The following is a 22,782-nucleotide window of genomic DNA, read 5'->3' as shown; positions in this document are numbered from 1 at the left end:
ACTACTGTACACTTTCCATTCATGTACTGTCCATACATATCATATACATATTTATATTCCAGACTAATATTTATTTTGTTGAGCATATTGTTAGGTATTAATGCACTTTTGGAGCTAGGTACATAAGCAGCTGCAAAATGTGTAAGCGACCAATAAAACTAGATTTGAAATACAATGATCTATAAATCACATGAAATAAGAGAAAAGACAAACTACTTTAATTCTAGAGAACTTTATTTAGAATTCAAGCCAAAATGACAAATTAAAAAGCTAACTTTCTATAAGGGGTGGGGGAAACCAGGGAGAAGCAATACAGAAAAACCACACCAATCACTGTTCACACAAACACATGTTCAGATTTGTTTTTATTGGATATTCCGCATTACCAAGCAAAATTGCATTTCCCCCCCTCAAACCTCTGCAAAAAAAGAAACCCTGCAAAAAAAGTAAAAAAAAGATATCCAACTGAAAGCAATTAGAAAGCAGGATCACAGAATTGTGTAGAAATGTTAGTTGCTAGCCATGTCGTGCCGTATGTACACAGCAGTGTAGAGAGATGGTCGGAAAATTATTCCTCCTTACCTTTTGTAAACTAACTGCTAACTGCTACTTTTGAAATTAATTTACTATCAAGGCTAATTCAGAAGCCAAATTAGTAATTCATTAATTCTCTCCATCAATTCCTTGCCTCAATGGCAACCAAAATCTATTTATATATACACAAATTATTTTTACTTGGGAGGAAAGAACAAACTCATTAAAGCAATCTTCTGGGATTCTTAAGTCACACCCCCTTTTATCAATATTACAACAAAAGAATACCAAAAATAGCTTTATTTATAAATTAAATCTTTTACATACATCTTTTCCCCAAAAGTACATATTTTTGCAAAGGTAAAATGTTTAAGTTCAGGCATTCATCATTCATTCATTTACACAGCAAAAAAACACCTGACATTCACAGGCAGATTCCAAATACAAAAATGTATTCAAAGTTATGGCTGAGGGCCCTGCCTCAGAGGTGGTCAAATATAAAAAATACCTCTTCCTTACAAAACAAAGGGAGGAATGGAGGGAGAGCAGCCCGTAAAAGAGGAAAAGAAAAAGCAGCATGGTTTTTTAAATATTTTTTTTTAGGAAATTGCACTCGTTTCTCCCTCCATTTTCACCTGAACTTCATCCTTCACATTTTGAGCCTCACCGCCCGTTTCAGACAACGAAGACTCCACTTCCTGTTTCACCGCAGCACAGCAGGAAGTGACCTCATCGCTCTCACGTTTAATGAACGCACCAAGCGGGTTCTCCATCAGCTTAATGGGGGACGGGGTGACGTCCAGGAACGAAGATGTCTGGCAGGAGAAGCAAGGCGATTGACAAGGAGGAAGAGAAATGACCAGTTAAAGCAGCATAGAAAGATTTGGAACATTTCATAGACCAAACTAAACAAACAGATCAAGTGACCAAGTGGTTACTTACATTGTTGTAATCTTCAAAACATGAAGGATGATATGTCTGTGGAAAAAGATAAAGACAAAAACATATTTGATTAGTATTTCCTTCACAAAGAAGACCATTTTGCTACGAGTGATTCCTCTAAGGTAATACATGCTAACCACAGTACTTAAGTGGCAGTCTTTCTTCAAATGTATGTACAATGTATGTATCCACAGGTTGTGTTGGTACATTAACAGAAGAGTCGGAGATCATGCTACGAGTCATCTTTTTAGTGAACACCCACCTTCTCGTCGACTCTGATGGCATCTCTCAGGTGCCACTCCTCTTCCTCCTCCTCCCAGTACATCTCAAACTGCTCCTGGCAGATCTCACACGTCTACACACAGACAGTGGGGGAAAGAATGGAATCTTACAACATTCTGACAACGTGCAGTGTCTACCATTAAAATAATATGGCAATATACAGGCTAAAGCAGCATGATACGAGAACGCCCCAGCGCCTGAGGATAGAACCAGAAGACAGGGAACACTGCCACCGAAGCCATGGCACTAGACTTGTTCTACCTCCATAACACATACACACGAGTACAAAGCAACAGCATGCATGCCAAGAATGGAGGATCAATCAACATTAACTATAAGTTCATCTTCACAGTTAAAACTTTAGTTGTTTTAACTTCTAGAATGGCAAAAACCGCAACAAAACAAAGATCCAATAAAATTTGAGCGGAGTATGGGTCAAGACTAGTACAAGCCAATGAAAACACAGTCAGCTGTAGCCCTAAGAGGCCCTGTGTGATATTTGGGATGTAACCATTAGTCCAAACAGTTGCGTTATGCGAAGAAAACAAGAGTTTATATTGGACAAATTCATGCTTGTCCCCTCCTGGTTTCATTTGCTTCCATTTAATAAATGTTGTGCAACAGAATCAGTTGTAAAGAATATACCCCTGGTTGTAGCCCTGAGTGTGAGCCATATTTACATGAACTCTACATACACAAAAGTATGTGGACACGCCTTCAAATTAGTGGATTTGGCTATTTCAGCCACACCTGTTGCCGAAAGTAAGGATGCACAATATACCGTTGCAAACTGGAAATCGGCCGATATTTGCTAAAAACACCAACATCGGTATCAGCCCGATGGTCTAGTTTAACGGCGATGCGCAAAACCAATGTCAAAGCAGACGTGCATACCTATATAACATAGGTACATACAATTTTGCGCTACACGTCCAACACAGCATTCCTAACCTAGCCCACAATGTCCGCTGTGTGGATCGAGCAGTGTACAAATCGAGCAGTCATCTGAAAGAGTAAGAAAATTCTAGCGAGACAATCCATTAACGCCATGATAATGGAATTCATTGCCCTTGACAAATCAACCGTTGTCTGTCGTGGGTGATGTTCGCTTTCGCGACTGGTCGAGCACCGGTACACACTACCAAGTGAGCTATTTTTCAGATGTTGCCCTACCGGAGTTAAACAGTAGTAGCGTCACTGCTATTAGCGCCACAACATACTATGGAACGCCGCTTGGGTCTTTGGCGTGTCAAAAAAAGATACATGTCAAATAAAAAATTTTGACACGTTAAATAACAGTTCTATTACTGAATGTTGTGGGTTCTGAATTTGCACATGCAAGCCAAGTGCCACCACAACTACAAAAAATGTCTGCAAACAAGCAAACACCGGCCAAGAACGATGTGTTGACAATACCGCGTTGGTAATAAAGCCTTATTCGTTCGACTGCAACTTATGAGGTAGCTAGCTAGCTTTAGCTTGGTACCTAGCTAGCAACAATACAACAAGCCTGAAAACAAATACCCAGTAGAAACAGCAGTCATTTTCAATCCTTGTAAGTATTAGCTAGGTAGCTACTTGTTGTTTGCCTATTGAAATTGAACTTCAGTTCATGAAAATAAATAGCTAGCCAGCCACTTAACCCTGTTGCCCAAAGATAACATTATAAGCAGCCAGCTAGCTTCATCTGGCTAGTGAGGCTCGATCGAACTGGGTTACGTGTTGTGAAGCTAGCCACAAGAAGGATTAGGCACAAGTGGAATTTGCGGTTTGCCTTCAAAATAAAAGTACCTCAGAAAGTGACACAGAAGGTTACAATTGGTGGAATTATGGCATGTGTAGACTAGATAATGTGAAACATGGTTGGAATGTGAAGCAATGAAATGGGGTATCAGTCTACTTGGTGACACCCACGGAACATAACAGAGTTTACCCAAATATTAGTGTTGTAGCTCTTACTGTGTGAAATCACCTCCCCAGTCAGCCTATTGTATGTATTGACATTCATATTGCACTGTACAGCTTTACCCAGGGATTGGGGATCAATGAAAAGGGGTATCAGTCTACTCAATACCCAATATATTATACCAACATCCTCCTCAGAGTTATCAGACTCCAAAACATCCACGCAGTATTGGTTTTCCTCTGGAATCGTGTTCAATAGACAGGAATTGACAATAAATGTGGTTCAATTCACAGTTGTTTCAGAGTCCCGCAATAAGAGCTATGACGCTAATGTTTTTCTGGGTGTCACGGAATAGACTGATACCCCATGTCATTGATCCACAATCCATAGATAAGGCTGTGCAGTTAAGTAAGTATACCCCCAATGCAATTCTAAAGTCTAATAAATCCAGTGTGATTTCAACAGATTTTTGTCAAATTAACCTTTTGTGACAAGGGGGCAGTATTTTCATTTTTGGAAAAATAACGTTCCTGTAGTAAATGGGATATTTTGTCAGGACAAGATGTTTGAATATGCATATAATCGACAGCTTAGGATAGAAAACACTAAAGTTTCCAAAACTGTAAAAATATTGTCTGTGAGCATAACAGAACTGATGTTGCAGGCGAAAGCCTGAGAAAAATCCCATCCGGAAGTGCCTCATGTTTTGAAAGCGCTGAGTTCCAATGCGTCCCTATTGAGCAGTGAATGGGCTATCAACCAGATTACTTTTTCTCCGTATTCCCCAAGGTGTCTACAGCATTGACGTAGTTTTACGGATTTATGTTGAAGAATACCCGTAAGCGGCTACATTGCGCAAGTGGTCACCTGATGCTCCCAGAGTGATTCTCACATAAAATACGGAGGTAGCCATTATTCCAATCGGTCCTACTGAAAACTAATTGTCCCGGTGGATATATTATCGAATAGATATTTGAAAAACACCCTGAGGATTGATTATAAACAACGTTTGCCATGTTTCTGTCGATATTATGGAGCTAATTTGGAGTATTTTTCTGCGTTTTTGTGACTGCAATTTCCAGACGATTTCTCAGCCAAACGTGAAGAACAAACGGAGCTATTTCTCCTACAAAAATTATATTTTTTGGAAAAAAGGCACATTTGCTATCCCACTGGGAGTCTCGTGAGTGAAAACATCCGAAGCTCAAAGGTAAATGATTTAATTTGATCGCTTTTCTGATTTCTGTGACCAAGTTACCTGCTGCTGGCTGGACAAAATGCTATGCTATGCTATCGATAAACTTACACAAATGCTTGTCTAGCATTGGCTGTAAAGCATATTTTGGAAATCTGAGATGACAGGGTGATTAACAAAAGGCTAAGCTGTGTCTCAATATATTTCACTTGTGATTTTCATGAATAGGAATATTTTCTAGGAATATTTATGTCTGTTGCGTTATGCTAATTAGTGTCAGTTGATGATTACGCTCCCGGACCCGGGATGGTGAGTTAGAGGTTAACAAATTATCTTTAGTTGATTTTATATAAGAATCCAAACTAGATAAGCATGATCTATTCAATTAATGCATAATTGTATTTGTATTCATTTGCATCACTCTCAATTACATAGGCTAACCGCAAAGTCCACTATAGTGGCTAATCCTTATTGTGGCTAGCGTAGATGGGTAGATAGATGATGGGTCCGACCACCATTAATCAAATACTATAAAGTAGGGTTATTTTAGATGACACCTAGCTATATAGTTAGCAAGGTAACTATAACTACTGAAACAGATTGTTGTTTTGCTATGTTTTTGGAGAAGAACATTTTTTGCATCAATGAGCTAGCTTGCTTTCTTTTATGACCAGCACTGTAGGTGCCAAGACAACTTTACCAGCATCATAGCATGCGCATCGATTAATCGTTGTGACATGAAATACGAGTGATAGTTATTACACATTGATTACACTATGTAAAAAATTCACGAACGTGTTAAATTATTATGTGACGTGCAGTCATATTCGAGTGTTATTTGTCACCTCAAATAGTGTTATTTGTATCTTTTTTTAGACCAAAGACCCAAATGGCGTTCCATAGAATACCTGGTTGAGAATGAAACAACTGAAACAGCACAGCAAGTAAGTGAAAGAAATAGGTTTTGATTATGTTTTACTGGTAATGGGAACATACGTAAATTCCAACAAAATAACTTTTTGGTCAGTGTGGTGTGTAACCTTTATTTAACTAGGCATGTCAGTTAAGAACGAATTCTTATTTACAATGACCGCCTACCCCAGACGACGCTGGGCCAATTGCGCGCCGCCCTATGGGTCTCCAAATCACGGCCGGATGTGATACAGCCTGGATTCCAACCAGGGACTGTAGTAGCGCCTCTTGCACCGAGATGTGCCTGAGACCCCTGCGTCCATGTGTGTGTTAACTATTTACTGTACTAGAATGCTTAAAAGGTCCCTAAAATGTTTAATATCGGTATCGTTTTTTTGTTGTCAAGGAAAATATTGGATATCGTATTGGCCAAAAATGCATCACTAGCTGAAAAGTGTATAAAATCGACCATACAGCCATAGACAGAAAATGGCAAGCAGAATGGCCATACTGAAGAGCTCAGTGACTTAACATGGGATCCTATGACGGTGCAACCTTTGCAACAAGTTCATCAAATTTCTGCCCTGCTAGAGCCGCCCCAGTCAACTGTAAGTGCTGTTATTGTGAAGTGGAAACGTCTAGGAGCAACAACGGCTCAGCCGCGAAGTGGTAGGCACACAAGCTCACAGAATGGGACCGCCGAGTGCTGAAGCACATAGGGAGGAGGAATAATGGTCTGGGGCTGTTTTTCAGGGTTCGGTCTGGGGCTGTTTTTCATGGTTCGGGCTAGGCCCATTAGTTCCAGTGAAGGGAAATCTTAACGGTACAGCATACAATGACATTCTAGGTGATTCTGTGCTTCCAACTTCATGGCAATAGTTTGGGGAAGGCCCTTTCCTGTTTTAGCATGACAATGCCCCCGTGCACAAAGCGAGTTCCATACAGAAATGGTTTGTCGAGATCGGTGAGGAAGAACTTGACTGGCCTGCACAGAGCCCTGACCTCAACTCCATCGAACATCTTTGGGATGAATTGGAACGCTGACTGCGAGCCAGGCCTAAATCACTTCCATCACTGAATGGAAGCAAGTACCTGCAGCAATGTTCCAACATCTAGTGGAAAGCCTTCCCAGAAGAGTGGAGGCTGTTATAGCAGCAAAGAGGGGACCAACTCCATATTACCGCCCGTGATTTTGGAAAGAGATGTTCGACAAGCAGGTGTCCACATACACTACATGACCAGAAGTATGTTGCTACCCACCTCATCCACCACATCTGCAGCTGCTTTAACACTCTGGAACTCCTTCTCCTTGGCGGCCTCCTGGGTCTTCTGCACTACCTCCTCATTCACCTTCTCAAAGAACAGGCTCTTGGCCCGCTCCTCCAGGTCCGCTATCTCCTCAAACTCTATCCAGTCCTGAGGACAGGGAAGAGACAGATGGGCAAGGGTTAGAAAGAATTTGATAAAACATGATCAGCTTTTTAATACAAGGCAATAACTAATCATTTTCATTGTAAAAAAGTGTGTGAGTGGGTATTGTTCATATTGGGGTAGAAGGTAATGGTTTTACAATGAGGTAGTTCTAGCTGTGGTGGCTCAGACACAAGGTGAGAGTGTGTGCGCGCGTGTCCATCTCTCTTACCGTGAGGCTGTAGTACCAGCGGCGGTGGGTGACCTTCTTGCTGATGTCTTTCTCGGAACGGTTCAGCCGGTAGTGCCAGTCCAGGTGGTCAGCATAGACGTCTGTCTGAGAGGCGGTGAAACGCATGCCGCAGGAGTAACACTGGATCCCTGTGTACAGCTTAGTCACCACGCTGTCATAACGCCTGGGGAAAGGGACAAACAGAACCAGTGGTTAATAGTCATACATTTTACATATAAAGACAAATACATTACCATTTTATGAACACATGTGGACCATACATTTTATTTATCTTACTCAGAGGATCACTGGACAAAGCATAACTAGAGAATTCTCATGCATAAATAACTAGAGTGAAGCATTCATTGATGTCAATGGTAGATGGACATCTTCATAATCAGACCAGCATGGTGCATTTCAGCAAACGTACTGTTTCATGTCTTCGATGACGAAGCCAGTGAGGTCTGGGACATTCTCATCCTCCTCCTGCTCTTCCTCTTCCTCCTCTTCTACCAAGGGAGGGGTCGGTTGGGTGGCGGCTGACTCTGTACCACTGTGTGCTGCAGCAGTGTCTGTACTCTGAGCTGGTTTGATGCCTCCGGTAGAGATGATGCCGGTGGAAATTAGCTTGGACAGCAGGTCATTTACATCTACCTGCCCAAAGTGACTCTCTGGAGGAGGGAACTGGGGAGCTGGAGAAGAATGACAAACCAGAAATCAACTGACATAAAGCAATTACCAAACACTTGTATTGTGTGTTTCCCCCCCCCCTTACTTTATTTTCATTTAATATTTTAGATCTGTTGCACTGTTTGAGAGGAGTGTTTTCAAGTAAGCAGTTAATTGTACTGCGTACACTACGCTGTACATGACAAACTTGATTTGATCCTTACCCAGTGACGGATTTACAGCAATAGGTACTCATACTGGACATACGATTCATCTGATCTCAGAAGGCCAGTTTCACAGACCCAGATTAAGCACTCCTGGACTAAAATGCTTTTTACATTGAGAATGTCCATGTTTTTGTTTTTAAGTCATCCAGATCTCTCACAGATTTCTAATCAACTAAGCAAGATGAATCCCTTCAAAATGCAGAGGATGAAAGACTATCATGATACCAAATGCTATAACATGAAATAAAGAACCATTTATCAAACAACAACATTGACAACCGAAAGTAGATCTCGGTGAAATAAAAAAGTGAACATGATCTTACCAGGCTGGTTGAAAGGAACTGTGCTGGGAGGGATGAAGGGCTGGCCAAGGTTAGAAAGCATATTCATCTGGAACAAGGACAAAACAGACATTTAGCCTTCAACTGACCTAAATAGCTTGTATCCAGTCCTCTCCCTCCCAAGCACATCTGGCGTTTGAGTTAAATATAAGATGTTTATTTGGCATTAGGATATCAGGGCCTGCTTAGAGAAAATAATTGTAAGCAAAGCCTCAGTAGAGTAAGGACTTCGGTCACGCTCCATATTATGAAGTTTGAGATTCAAGACTGCAGAGGTGAAAACTATAGTTGAAGCTTTAGCTGGGAGGAACACTCTCCATCCAACGAATTGTTCTGTTCAATATATGAATGATGTGACTCTTTAATTGTTATGAAGTGCTTCACCAAGCTACATTTCACCGTAATGAGAACCCACTGTGGGTGGTAACTAATACAGAATGAGCCAAAATATTTTGTTCTATATCATTGGAGGACTTTGGTGAAGCCCCATCCAATAAATTTTTCTGCTCATTTATGAACTGAATGGGAGCGAATTACCTTTAGTGCATCAGATGGAGTTTCACCATTTTGTTTATAGAAATAAACAAATAGTTTATAGATATAAAGTAGGGCACCAGTGAGGATTTCTTTCACTGGACAACTTGTTACAGCTGTTGATAAACCATTGATAAAAACGCATAGATTTCCCCCCATGCCATTACATTAAGATACAAGGGGGATTGTAGCTATGTATAATTAACCCTTTATCATGGTTGGCTTCTTGACAGATTTATCCATCATAAAACGTGTAACATAATACATTACTTGTGTCTGTGGATTAATGGCAGTTGCTATACCATATATTAAGCATTAAGTTAAATTAGACCTCGAACTTGAACCCTGTCTACCTTGATACTTAAAACCTAAATAGATGTGATCATTGTTGGATGCGCATTTGGCGTCCAGTTGATTTTTTATTTAACCTTCATTTAACTAGGCAAGTCCGTTAAGAACAAATTCTTGTTTACAATGGTGGCCTACCAGAACCCGGGTGACGCTGTGCTAATTGTGCGCCGCCTTATGGGACTCCCGATCACGGACGGTTGTGACACAGCCTGGGAACGAACCAGGGTCTGTAATAATAAATTGCCTTAAACTGATGCGCCACTCAGGAGATTAATTAAATTGTGATAATCTGATCCAGGAAGGAATGTTCTGAATGATAGTCAAGTGACAAACATCTGTTGTGATAATGCATGCAATGCAACAGCCGAAGTGCTGAAAAAAAAGTGTTTGTGAGGAATGTCCAGAATATTTCAGTCTCATTTGTTACGCCGGTGAAGATAATTGTGACTGGATCCACATTGGATAAAACATCCCTAGCAAATCGATGTTGATCACCTGTTGTAGTCTGCTTGACCAGTAGTTTGAAGTAGTTTGAAATGTTTTGGCAAAGGTTACAGGCAACTTTTGAGATATTTTGTAGTGACGTTGCTCAATTTGGAAGCAGTTTTTTTTCTGGATCAAACGCACCAAATAAATGGACAAAAGTACCAATTGTGATTTTTATGGGACATATTGGAGTGCCAACAAAAGGTAAGGCATGATTTATATTTTATTTCTGCATTTTGTGTAGCGCCTGCAGGGTTGAAATATGCTACTCTTTGTTTACTGTTGTGCTATCATCAGATAAATGCCGAAAAGCATACATTTCGCCGAAAAGCATTTAAGAAATCTGACATGTTGCCTGGATTCACAATGAGTGTAGCTTTAATTTAGTATCTTACATGTGTGATTTCAAGTTTGATTTATATAATCATTTTATTTGAATTTGCCACGCTGCATTTCCCCTGGCTTTTGGCCAAGTGGGATGCAAGCGTCCCCTGTACCATAAGAAGTTAACTGCACATGGTTGATGATATTACTAGATATTATCTAGCGTGTCCTGCGTTGCATATAATCTGACTGAGCATACAAGCATACAAGTACCTAAGTATCTGACTGAGCGGTGGTAGGCAGAAGCGTAAACATTTATTCAAACTGCACTTTCCGTGCGTTTTGCCAGCAGCTCTTCGTTGTGCTTCAAGCATTGCGCTGTTTATGACTTCAAGCCTATCAACTCCCGAGATGAGGCTGGTGTAACCGAAGTGAAATGGCTAGCTAGTTAGCGTGCGCTAATAGCGTTTCAAACATCACTCGCTCTGAGCCTTCTAGTAATTGTTCCCCTTGCTCTGCATGGGTAACACTGCTTCGATGGTGGCTGTTGTAGTTGTGTTGCTGGTTCGAGCCCAGGGAGGAGCGAGGAGAGGGACGGAAGCTATACTGTTACACTGGCAATACTAAAGTGCCTATAAGAACATCCAATAGTGAACGGTTAATGAAATACAAATGGTAGAGGGAAATAGTCATATAATTCCTATAATAACTACAACCTAAAACTTCTTACTTGGGAATATTGAAGACTCATGTTAAAAGGAACCAGCTTTCATATGTTCTCATGTTCTGAGCAAGGAACTGAAATGTTAGCTTTCTTACATAGCACATATTGCACTTTTACTTCTCCAACACTTTGTTTTTGCATTTAGACCAAATTGAACAATGTTTCATTATTTACTTGAGGCTAAATCGATTGTATTGATGTATTATATTAAGTTAAAATAAGCGTTCATTCAGTATTGTTGTAATTGTCATTATTACAAATAAAAAAAGTTTCATTTTTATTTATTTATAAACAGACGATTAATTGGTATCGGCTTTTTTGGCCCCCCAATATTCAGTAACGGCGTTGAAAAATAATAGTCGGTTGACCTCTAGTACGTACACCCCAACCAGAAGCCATGGATTACAGGCAACATCCACACGGAGCTAAAGGGTAGAGCAGCCATTTTCAAGGAGCGGGAGTAACCCGGAAGCTTATAAGAAATCCTGCTATGCCCTGCGACAAACCATCAAACAGGCAATAACGTCAATACAGGACTAAGATCGAATCATACGACACCGGCTCAGACGCTGGTCGGATGAAGCAGGACTTGAAAACTAATGAACTACAATGGGAAGCGCAGCCGAGAGCTTCCCAGTGACACAATCCTACCAGATGAGCTAAATTACTTCTATGCTCGCTTCGAGGCAAGTAACACTGAAACATGCATGAGAGCATGAGCTGTTCCAGACGACAGTGTGATCCCGCTCTCCGCATTCGATAAGTGAGTAAGAACTTTAAATAAGTCATTCACAAGGCCACAGGACTCGTAGCACTCATGTCTGTAGCCATGAAGTGCTTTGAAAGGCTGGTCATGGCTCACATCAACACCATTATCCCAGAAACACTAGACGCACTCCAATTTGCATACCGCCCCAACAGATCCAGATGATGCTATCTCTGTTGCACTCCACACTTCCCTTTCACACCTGGACAAAAGGAACATCTATGTGAGAATGCTATTCATTCACTACAGCTCAGCATTCAACAACATAATGCCCTCAAAAGCTCATCACTAAGCTAAGGACCCTGGGACTAAATGCCTCCCTCTGCAACTGGATCTTGGACTTCCTGACGGACCCCCAGGTGGTAAGGGTAGGTAACAACACATCAGCCACGCTGATCCTCAACACGGAGGTCACCCCAGGGGTGCGTGCTCAGTCCTCTCCTGTTCACTCAGGCACGACTCCAACACCATCATTAAGTTTGCAGATGACAACAGTTCTACAGCTGCACCATTGAGAGCATCCTAACGGGTTGCATCACTGCCTGGTATGGCAACTGCACGGCCTCCGACCGCAAGGCACTACAGAGGGTAGTGCTTACGGCCGAATACATCACTGGGGCCAAGCTTCCTGCCATCCAGGACAAATATACCAGGCGGTGTCAGAGGAAGGCCCTAAAAATTGTCAAAGACTCTAGCCACCCTGGTCATACCGTTCTCTCTGCTACCGCATGGCAACTGGTACCGGAGGGCCAAGTCTAGGTCCAAGAGGCTTCTAAACAGCTTCTATCCCCCCAAGCCATAAGACTACTGAACATCTACTCAAATGGCTACCCAGACTATTTGCATTGCACCCCCCCACCCCTTTACGCTCCTGCCACTCAGGTTTATTATCTATGCATAGTCACTTAACTCTACATGCATGTACATATTACCTCGACTAACCGGTGCCTCCGCACATCGACTCTGTACCGGTATCCCCTGTATATAGCCTCGCTATTGTTATTTTTATTTGTTACTTTTATTTCTTATTTTTGGGGGGTATTTTTTCTTAAAACTGCATTGTTGGTTAAGGGCTTGTAAGTAAGCATTTCACTGTAAGGGTCGGCACCTGTTTTAGTCGGCGCATGTGACAAATAAAATTGGATTTGAAGTATCTCAGAAATTCAAGTAATGGAATAGGCCTACCTTTCTAAAATCAGACATTTCCTCAGTTTGGTGGTTTAAAAGTTATAGTAATATTGTAGTCAATTTATGTACTCCTACTCCCTTATAATTATCTGCGATTTCATTTAGCAGTTTTTGTGACAGATGTGTCCACATCAGTTTGTTTCCCGCTAAAGGGTGCTGCGCTACTCTGTTGCAGTAAATCCATGTGCGCTTATTATGAGGATGACATTCAATGTTGCCTCCAATCTACTTAACCAGGCAATGTGCACATTCTCACATATTTTGTGGCTGTTCCACTGGATGTCATAAGGTGAATGCACCAATTTGTAAGTCGCTCTGGATAAGAGCGTCTGCTAAATTGACTTAAATGTAAATTTTAAAATGGAATAATTATAATATCAATGCATTGGCAAGCCCTAAACATTTATTCTTAAAATGGTAATGGTCTACTGACACTTTTTGCATGCTTTTGAGGGGGGTTCTATATTAGGCCTAGATATGAACATTTCCATAAATTATACAATTGTATAACATTGAGGTCCTTGAAAATTACAATTGTGCTTCAAGCAGGGTGCATACAGACACTGGCAAGTCAAAATCAAGGATTCATAATCCTATCTTGTTGTATAAGTGAAGTAAAGGGCTAATTTGCATATGATTTTTGTTGTTGATTTTTTTTAGTTTCAAACTGAAATTTGTATCCCAATGTCACCCATTGGCCCCATTATCTAGAGAACGACCCATAAGCAGGATAGTTAAAGTGTACGAATGTGTTGGCGTAAAAGTGAATGTATGATTGAATGCGGTTTAGGTTAGAGCAGTACTGTGCGTTGCGATAGCTATGTGTTGACTATAGTGACAGAGTAGCATTAGTGCATAAAAGTGTGAGCCTAATAAAACACTAACCACACAAAGACACCAAACGATACACACATACGCGCACGTACAAACACAAATATGAAACCTTCTCAATTGATTAAATCATTCAAGTCTATTGTACTTTTCAACCTTCTCGACCTTTCTGATAATCACTATGTGGTGTACATCCCAAATAGCACCCAGGTCAAAAGTGGTGCAATAAACAGGGAATAGAGTGACATTTGGGACTCATGCCCTATATCGAAGAGGTTCTCACCGGCTGCTGCATGTTCCCTGCCGGTGGCAGAGGCACACCAGGGGTGTAGAACGGAGGTCTGACGTAGGAGTTGTTGAACCCAGCCTGGGACACAGGGACAGGAGACACCGTGAAGTTAGCCCCCTGTTGGCCCACCACGTTCTGTTGCACTGGGAACGTCTGGAACTGCTGGGGGCCTCCAGGGTTGACTGGGTCGTACATGGGTGTCCCTAGTGGCCGCAGCGGGGGCTGCAGGTTGGGAGTGGTGTGGTACCTGGGAGACACCTGCTGGCCGGAGGGGCAGTCAAAGCGTGGGGGCATACCCTGGGGGGGCAGAGAGTCGTAGCGCATGGGGCCGGGCTGGCCCATTGGGGTGGAGGGGTTCCCTGGGCCATCGAAACGCATCGGGCCTGGCTGGTTGGGAGCGCCGTCAAATCTCATGGGGCCTTGCTGGAACCTCATTAGTCCTTCGAACCTTCCAGGGCCGGGCTGCATGTGGGAGCTGTTGAAGTTCATTGGACCATCGAAGCGGTTGGACTGCATGGGGCCGTCAAAACGCATTGGCCCAGGCCCCTGTCCGTCAAATCTACCGTCATATCGCCCCGATAGCCTACCTTGCTGTGGAGGCGGCGGGCCGCCGTCAAACCTTCCCCCAATGCCTTGTGGGTCCCCTCTCATTGGAACGTGAGGCATGGAGGGGCCGTCGTATCTTCCTGGTCCGTCAAACTTCTCTGGTCCTTTATGTAGAGCGGGGCCGTCGAACCTGCCGGGGCCCTGAGGGTAGGGCCCATCATACCTTGATGGGCCGTGTGAGGAGCACCCTGGTCCATCGTACCTACCGGGCCCCTGGACGCCCTCATAACGGCCCCCAGGGTGAGGCCTGCCAGGCTGACCTATGTGACCAGGCCCGTCGTACCCAGACTGAGTGCCCTTGTGGGGTCCATCATAGCGTGGCGAAGGTGGTCCTCCTTTGGGACCACCGTCGTATCTCTGGGGGCCATCTGCGGTGTGAGGAGGGGTGTGTCCTGGAGACTCAACATGTTTGCTGCGTACTGAGGAGAGCACGGGCCCACGGGGGGGGTCCTCCTGGGTGGTGGGGTCTGGGTAGAGGGGGGGTGTCCAGGGGCCCTTCGTCACACGAGTGCTCGCTGTTGGGGCTCTCAAAGCGCGGGACAGGGCTCATCTCTGCCGCGTCCATCTGCTGTAACGGGGACAGGCGCTCCCGCTCGTATGCTAGTACCGGTAAAGGAACCGGGGACTTCCTAATGGGGCCGTCCAGTGCCAGGCTGACTGAGTTCTGGAGCACCGGGCCGCTGGGGGGGGATGCGGTCGTGTTTGCGAGGGTCATCGTAACGGGGGTACGGAGGTTTGACAGCATGGTCTTCAGACAGCGGACCTCCTCCGTACCGCCTGGGAGGGGCATTGTAGCCGCTCTTCGGCTCCTCCCTATCATCGTACGGTGGTCTGTGATTGGGCAGCCGCTCACTGAGGGGGGAGTTTCGCTCTCTTTCACCAGCTAAGAAATAAAGACAATTACTAAATGAGAACAGGAACCATTTATCATCGGATAGTAATCAAACTAAGTCATAAAGCACTGCATTTACAGACATACTTCTGATTCATAATATATTCCCTTGGCTTGGGTGTCCAACCATGTGTGCGTATAACAAAATGTAGTCATAAATTAGTCCCATCATTAGCCATGAAACTCCACTTGCCTTTGAGTCTGTCAGTGGCGGTGGACTCCCTGGGGTCTTGTATCCTCCTGAAGCGTAGCCCTGGCAGAGACTTGAGCCTGGGGAACTCGTTCCCGTGGCTGTACTCCTGGATGATGGCTGCTGGGGTGGGCTGCTCCTCCTCTACCTCCTTCAGCCTGTCCTTAGGAAGCCTGGTGAACTTCATCCCTGAAGGAAGGGCGTTAGTCTCCCTGTTAACCTCAGTCTTGGCACCCCCAGGGCCCTCCCCGGGCCTCCCCAGCACCCCCCCTACCTCCTCCTGGCTTTCCTCTCCGTCCCAACCCTCCCCTCCTTGCTCCTGCTGCCACAGCATCACCTGGGTCCTCCTCAGCTTGGACTTGTGTTCATAGTAGGTGAGCTCTGCGTCGGACAAGTCCGCACCGGAGGACACTCCCCCTGTGGGTGTGGCCAGCAGGGGCTTCTTCCTGGTTGGTGGGAGGTGGTGTGGGTGGGCGTGTCCGTGGCCATCCTCACTGGAGCCCTCCCAGGAGTCTCCTCGCTGCTTCTCTTCCTGGTACTGGAACAGCTGCTTGATCTGGTGAGCCACATTCAGGAAGTCATCATGGCTGATCTCTCCATTCTCCAGATGCTTACTGGCCTACGGGGAGAAAGGGAAGAAGAAGATCAAGTTATCTAGTAGATTAAGTTCACTTTCCCCCAATTTAATACAAATGTTGAAGTGTGCATGTACCACACCCCTGCTAAGATTCCTCTCCAGAAATGAGTGCATGTTGGCTCTTTCAAAGGCCTGTATTGCTCATTATTGGGCAGGTGTACCATTTTAGCAATGAGCATTCTCCTGTAGCAGCATAGTGGCTTGGCTATAGATGGCTGAAGCATGGGGTCGGGTTGCCCATCTGCATTTGTTTAGGCTAACCCGATGAGCTAATCAATAACTAGGCCACAAATGAAGTATCAGAATTGTGGATTCATACCAATACCAGCTTGGTATAATAACACTCAATACCATAACAATACTACAGCGAAAAAATGCCTTAACCTCTTGGGTAGGGGCAGTATTTTGGATGAATGAGGTGCCCAATGTAAACTCCCTGTTACTCAGGCCCAGAAGATAGGATATGCATATGCATGGTAGTATTGCATAGAAAACACAAAAGTTTCCAAAACTGTTAAAAATAACGTCTGCGAGTATAACAGAACTGATATGGCAGGCGAAAAACCGAGGAAAATCCATCTAGGAAGTGGGATATTTTTGATGTGGGTTTTTTCTATTGAATGCCTATACAGTATCTAAATGGTTATGACCCAGATTGCAGTTCCTATAGCTTTCACTAGATGTCAACAGTATTTAGACATGGTTTCAGGCTTGTTTCCTGAAAATGAGGAAGAATGAGACCATTCTTTCAGTGGACTCTAGAATGAACCAGAGCTAGTTTGCGCGCGTGACCGATTGCACGCCATTCGTTGTTTTTCCTTTCTATTGAAGACGCTACTGTCCGGTTGAAATATTATCAATTATTTAGACAATAGACAACCTGAGGATTAATTATAAAAATTGTTTGACATGTTTCGACGAACTTCACCGGTACTATTAGGATGTATTCGTCTGCATGTATTGACCGCCTTTAGGCCAGTGGATTACTGAACAAAACGAGCCCCCCAAAAAGTGTTTTTGTGACATAAAGAGGGACTTTATCAAACAAAACAAACATTTGTGTAACAGGGACTCGTGACTGCAACCATATGAAGATCAAAAGGTAAGTGGATAACACTTGTATTTTTATGAGTGTTCAATTTGACTACTTCTGTATTTTTAATTTGGCGCTCTGCAATTTCACCAGATGTTCGGACGCTTCCGTCCGACCTGCCCATCAGAAGTTAGTCAAATATACAGCACAGTTACTGTATAAAACACGTGGTCAACTCTCCATCTGGAGAGCTAGGTCATTGGGTGTGCAGGCTTTTGATCAGCACTGCTTAAAACACACCCGAGTCAGCATAACAAGGTCCTGTTGAGTAGTTAATTTGTAGAATCTGACGTGAGAGTAGAGCTGGAACAAAAGTCTACAACAGCATTTCCTTTAGGAAATGTTGCCCTGGACAACGTGACCGGAAAGATTTCAATATAGCGGCCATGAGAGAAATGTACCAGACACATCTGCATTGGGTGTGTTACTCATTAGAGCATCCACCCACGCTGCTCAGAATGACACAAATTGCACTTCTGGTAATTCATCTTAACAAAAAAAATGGCAAACTGCAATTCGCAGGAAAAAGGGAAAACATTAACAGCGCACCTGATGCAAGCAGTATGACAGCAGTAAACACCCTATTTCTAAATTTGAGGTTACTCTAAAGATGCAACAACTAGGATGAAGGGTTGCTAATATGACTAGGATTATGCATTTGGCTTCTGGACAACCAATTAAACATGAAAGAAACGTCACGAGGAAGTGTCATTAGACAGCACAGCACGCATGGCAAAATGCCTAGCTGATTTTAGTTGCGGCTGTCAGTGAAAAGCATCTAAAATGTGTGAAGATAAGTCTTAAAAATAATTTTAAAATGTTGAAAAGGGAAGGGGTTTGTCCAGAATGCATCCACTCAGTTGTCTCGACAATTCTTGTGGGTTCACTGTTTCATGTGAATTGTTTGCTCTTTGATCGTTTTTATTTTCATAAAATAAAAAAAATAAAAATCCTTATTACATTTGTCACCAGTAGTAAATGTACCGGAACTTAATCCCGGTCATTTGACTACATACATTTTTTCACTTAATAAATTAGGCCTACAGTCATTTACCGTTCTCATTCTCAGAGTGGAAACGTTGTTTGCCGAGTTCACAAACTTCTACACTTGAGAAACAAGTTTTGATTTATTTCATAATAATTTATGAGTTGTAAATGTCTTAATTGTCTTGTTTGGAGTGCTCCATATGAGCAATGAGCATGGGTTAGGTTTCTCTGTCATGTTAATGTTGAGGGAGCACACACACCTGAGCAAGCATAGAAGTAGCCTAGCTGGCCTGCTGTGCACAATTGTAGGTTAATGCCCATTTGGGATGTTTGATTTCTGATCATCATGTTCACCACTAATACGCTTTTCAGTAATATTTTCTTCATCTCACACAGTAAGTCAACAAAATCTTATTATTATTTTATTTTTTACAGCCATTGCAAATGGCCTAATAGTTCCTCACAGTAGGTCTATTTGAAAAATCTTCCGAAAAAATCTCCCCGATAACCACCCTGTGTGAAAGAGTAAAATATAATCTAATGATCACATATATCCAATGGGACTGTCATAAAATACATATTTCCCTTGCACAAAAACAGATGTCGGTCCAGTGCTCAATGGCATGGGAAACTCTGGGACCAGAATAAGGCTGGTTAATAAAATGTTGCAAGCTCGCAAGAGATGGCTACAGGACAGATCCAGTTATATTTGCCATTTAGCAGACGCTTTTATCCAAAGCGACTTACAGTCATGTGTGCATACATTCTACGTATGGGTGGTCCCGGGGATCGAACCCACTACCCTGGCGTTACAAGCGCCATGCTCTACCAACTGAGCTACAGAAGGACCAGTTGACACAATGTTGAACTTCACTAGCGATAACTCAAGTCAAGACAGATAGAAAGGGAATCAAACAGGCTGAGTAGAGATAAATGTGATTGAAAGTGAAATTTTCCTCAGTATATTTTGTATTATTTATTTGACGGCTTTATGTAGGCTACTTTTACTTAGTTGATAATGGCCAATGGCTGCATTAGCCACCTGAGTTCCATGCGCTCATTTAGGCCATTCAGATGCCAATAATCATGGTATATCAGTGTGTCCATATGGCAAAGAAAGGTGCTCTCGCATTAGTGGAATTTTAACAAAGATTTATGATTAACCATTGACAATGATTTTGAGAAACACAAATGTTATTGAAATGAAACGTTTCAATGAAAACCATAACTGACATGCAGATCGGTAGAAAAGGTACAATAATTTGTTTGCTTCCCCTAACTTGAAACTCAAGCACTGCATATAAATTCTTCCTAAAATATTTGCCTGCACCTTTCTATGGTTGGATTTTCAAGCAAGGTAAGACATACCTCATAATATATAGTAAAATATGTTTTCAAAATACATACTGCCTCCAGCTCGCATTGTAAAGTGGTTGGTAACACGCTAATAGCCTGCCTACCATTGTTTTTTCTCCCAGCCAATTAATCAGAAACAATTTCTTTATGGGCAAAAGCTAGCAATTTCCAGCTAACGGAAACCCTATTCTAAACACCCAGTAGCTCTCTTGGAGGTAATATGCTACAAGAAGGGGACAAATTACAGGCACTTCAATGCGGCCGGTGCATTTTAAAAATGAACATGTCTTTCATGCTCTCAATTCAAATCTACATTGATACGAAAAATTGGTGAGTCAAAAGAGAACAGTGGAAACAAAAATACTTTTCCACTTGTGGGACAGAAAGCAGTCTGATATGCCAAGAAATATAGCCGTTTTGAAGGAATTACAACCTCAGTAAAAAATAACAACATTGCCAGCATGCTAATAACTACGCTAGCAATCTGTCCTCCAAGTAAAAGGCAAGCTAGGCCTCTGAATGTGCAAGCCCAACAAAATATTTATACCAAACTGTCCTCTACTCAAGAATCAGTAAATAAGGCAAGTTTACATAGGGGCACATAAAATTGCACCGCAAAGAAAGCCTTTCACCGAAGAGAAGTTTGAGACTATGGTGAAAACTGCTACCATACTTTGTCCGGATAGTGTAGAAAATGTGCTTATCACACTAATCCATCACCGGCGTGTTTAAGTAATAGGTGAGGCGCTTACCTTTAAAAAAATAAAACTGAGGGCTTCAATCTTTTTTCTATCGCACTGGATGAGAGAACTGACAAAGACACCGCTGAACGTTAAAGTTTTGTCAGAGGAATGAATGATAACTTTGAAATAACAGAGGAACTTCTTGCAATGGAATCGATGATTGGACAACCCAGAGGCTCGGACATACACAGCAGTGTGTGTCTGCTTGAAAAAAATGTTTCTACCGTGGAGCAAACTGACAAAAGTCACAACAGATGGCTCCCTAAACCTAAAAAAAAGACTACAAGACAAAGTATGTGAGAACTACAGCACTATCCAGTGATGCACTTGGACACTGCCCTTGCCCCCATTCATTTGACATTGAACACTTACTACAATGGCTCAGATTGTACATTATTTGGCTGAGATTATTTGAGTGGAGGTGATTATATGCTGTCAAACAGGCTATTCAATAGGAACTGAAATTATATACTTTTTGCTCATATTTGTGTTATTCAGATTGTACTTAATGGGGATGTTTTTTTTAACAGTGCTGTATCCGTCATATATGCCTATTAATACACGTCTCCAGTTAAACCTTTTTTCACTTTGTGGCTTTGAGTCTGATTGTACTTTATTAGGGTAGTGCTGGAACAGTGACAAGATTGCAGAACCATTCTAGCAGCATATGTACAGCTACAGTACACCAGTAGTTGTGTCAAGGTGAACACAGGCTTCAAATGTTGTGCCAAGTATATAGCATGTGACCGTTCATGTGGTTTGAAAAGCCCAATGTGGCCCTTGAGCCCAAAAGTTGCCAACTCTGTTCTATAACATACATTAGCCTACAACCAAAAAGTCTAATAAAGTCATTCCCTCATTCAGGTATCAAATGGCTATACTTCAAGGTCAATAAGCGGGAGGGTTCTAGACAGACTTTTCTCCAGTGCCAAGTAAGACCGATGAAACGGCTACCTTTTCATTGAACAGGTTCAGGGAATGCTGGATATTTTGATGTGCAACGTGTCTAAATGGGATCCAGAACAATCAGATATTTTGGGCTCTTTAGAAATTATTTTGCTTGCATGCATTTTGGACAAAAATACTAAAATCATCAGGGATTCAGCTAAAAACACATTTTTATTTAGGAAATATGTATTCCCACAAAACAAATGTAATCAAGGTATGAAATCGTTATTTTTACAATACAATCTATTTTGGGGCTTAGTTGTCAATTGGCAGTGTACAAATTATTCAAATTATTTTCAGTTAGTTTCGACAAAAATTGTCCAGCGGCTGAATCTAGTTCCCTGGCCGAATGCTACCTGTAGGGCCTATGCTACATGATTTACCAACTGAGGAAGTGGAAACTCAAAACACATGATCTAAATTGCTAACTCTATTGCTTGATGGCAATGCAATTGATCTAACAGTAAATGTAATCCTATAAAAACGTTCCATAGGTAGGCCTATATAGGCTACTCGATGTAGGCCAATTCAACACAAATGGATCACTCCATATCATCAACTACACGGTTTGCAAAGTGGTGTTATGTCCTTTATTGACAGTTAAGAAATAATTGCTACTCACATTACCCCGAGACACCTCCTTTTGAAAACAGCAACAGTAGTTTGTTTTAGAAACGGTCTTGCTCGCAATTACATTTCAAAATGTAGCTCAACTGTCATGTCAGTATGCTGTCGCTTATCAGAATTGCATCTCTCCCTTCACGTCATGCGCAAAGGGGGGTGGGAGTGAGAGCCAGCAGCGAAGTAGGGACAGGGCAGATACTTTCATTGCAGGAAGCAGGTTAATGAACATTGCTGTCAACCAAATAATGTCAACCAAATAATGGCATTCGAACCAAAAAAACAAACATCTTGAAAGTGCACCTCAAGTATTTTTTTTTTTAAATGACAAAATGTGCCATGGTGGGAACAATTAAGCAGCGGCACAATATGGAAACAAAAAAATGTGATGGAGATGATTAACCGGTTAAGACTCTAGGGGCAGTATTTCATTTTTGGATAAAAAGACGTGCCCGTTTTTAGCGCAATATTTTGTCACGAAAAGATGCTCGACTATGCTTGGAATTGATAGTTTTGGAAAGAAGACACTCTGACGATTCCAGAACTGCAAAGATTTTCACTGTGAG

The 22,782-nt window shown here is 42.4% G+C and overlaps 1 protein-coding gene and 1 non-coding gene across 2 annotated transcripts in view; both read right to left on the bottom strand.

The window, feature by feature from the left end:
• Window positions 1-216: 216 nt before the first annotated feature.
• pcf11 (PCF11 cleavage and polyadenylation factor subunit) overlaps window positions 217-22,782 on the bottom strand; it is a 37,073-nt gene continuing 14,507 nt past the window's right edge. The window contains 11 exon segments of the mRNA XM_046299160.1: window positions 217-1,349; window positions 1,477-1,512; window positions 1,739-1,831; window positions 7,032-7,187; window positions 7,414-7,597; window positions 7,844-8,105; window positions 8,633-8,699; window positions 14,138-15,220; window positions 15,222-15,383; window positions 15,385-15,632; window positions 15,835-16,450. Of these exon segments, the coding sequence (XP_046155116.1) occupies window positions 1,134-1,349; window positions 1,477-1,512; window positions 1,739-1,831; window positions 7,032-7,187; window positions 7,414-7,597; window positions 7,844-8,105; window positions 8,633-8,699; window positions 14,138-15,220; window positions 15,222-15,383; window positions 15,385-15,632; window positions 15,835-16,450 (3,123 nt within the window). The 3' untranslated portion in view covers window positions 217-1,133.
• Window positions 1,942-2,075, bottom strand: LOC123995996. Its single transcript, XR_006831942.1, has one exon. It is a non-coding gene; the product is annotated as a small nucleolar RNA SNORA57 (small nucleolar RNA).

Source organism: Oncorhynchus gorbuscha, linkage group LG14 (assembly GCF_021184085.1).
Source record: "Oncorhynchus gorbuscha isolate QuinsamMale2020 ecotype Even-year linkage group LG14, OgorEven_v1.0, whole genome shotgun sequence".
Taxonomy (NCBI): domain Eukaryota; kingdom Metazoa; phylum Chordata; class Actinopteri; order Salmoniformes; family Salmonidae; genus Oncorhynchus; species Oncorhynchus gorbuscha.
The sequence above is the reverse complement of the archived record's forward strand: the minus strand, read 5'-3'. Positions and strand labels throughout refer to the sequence as shown.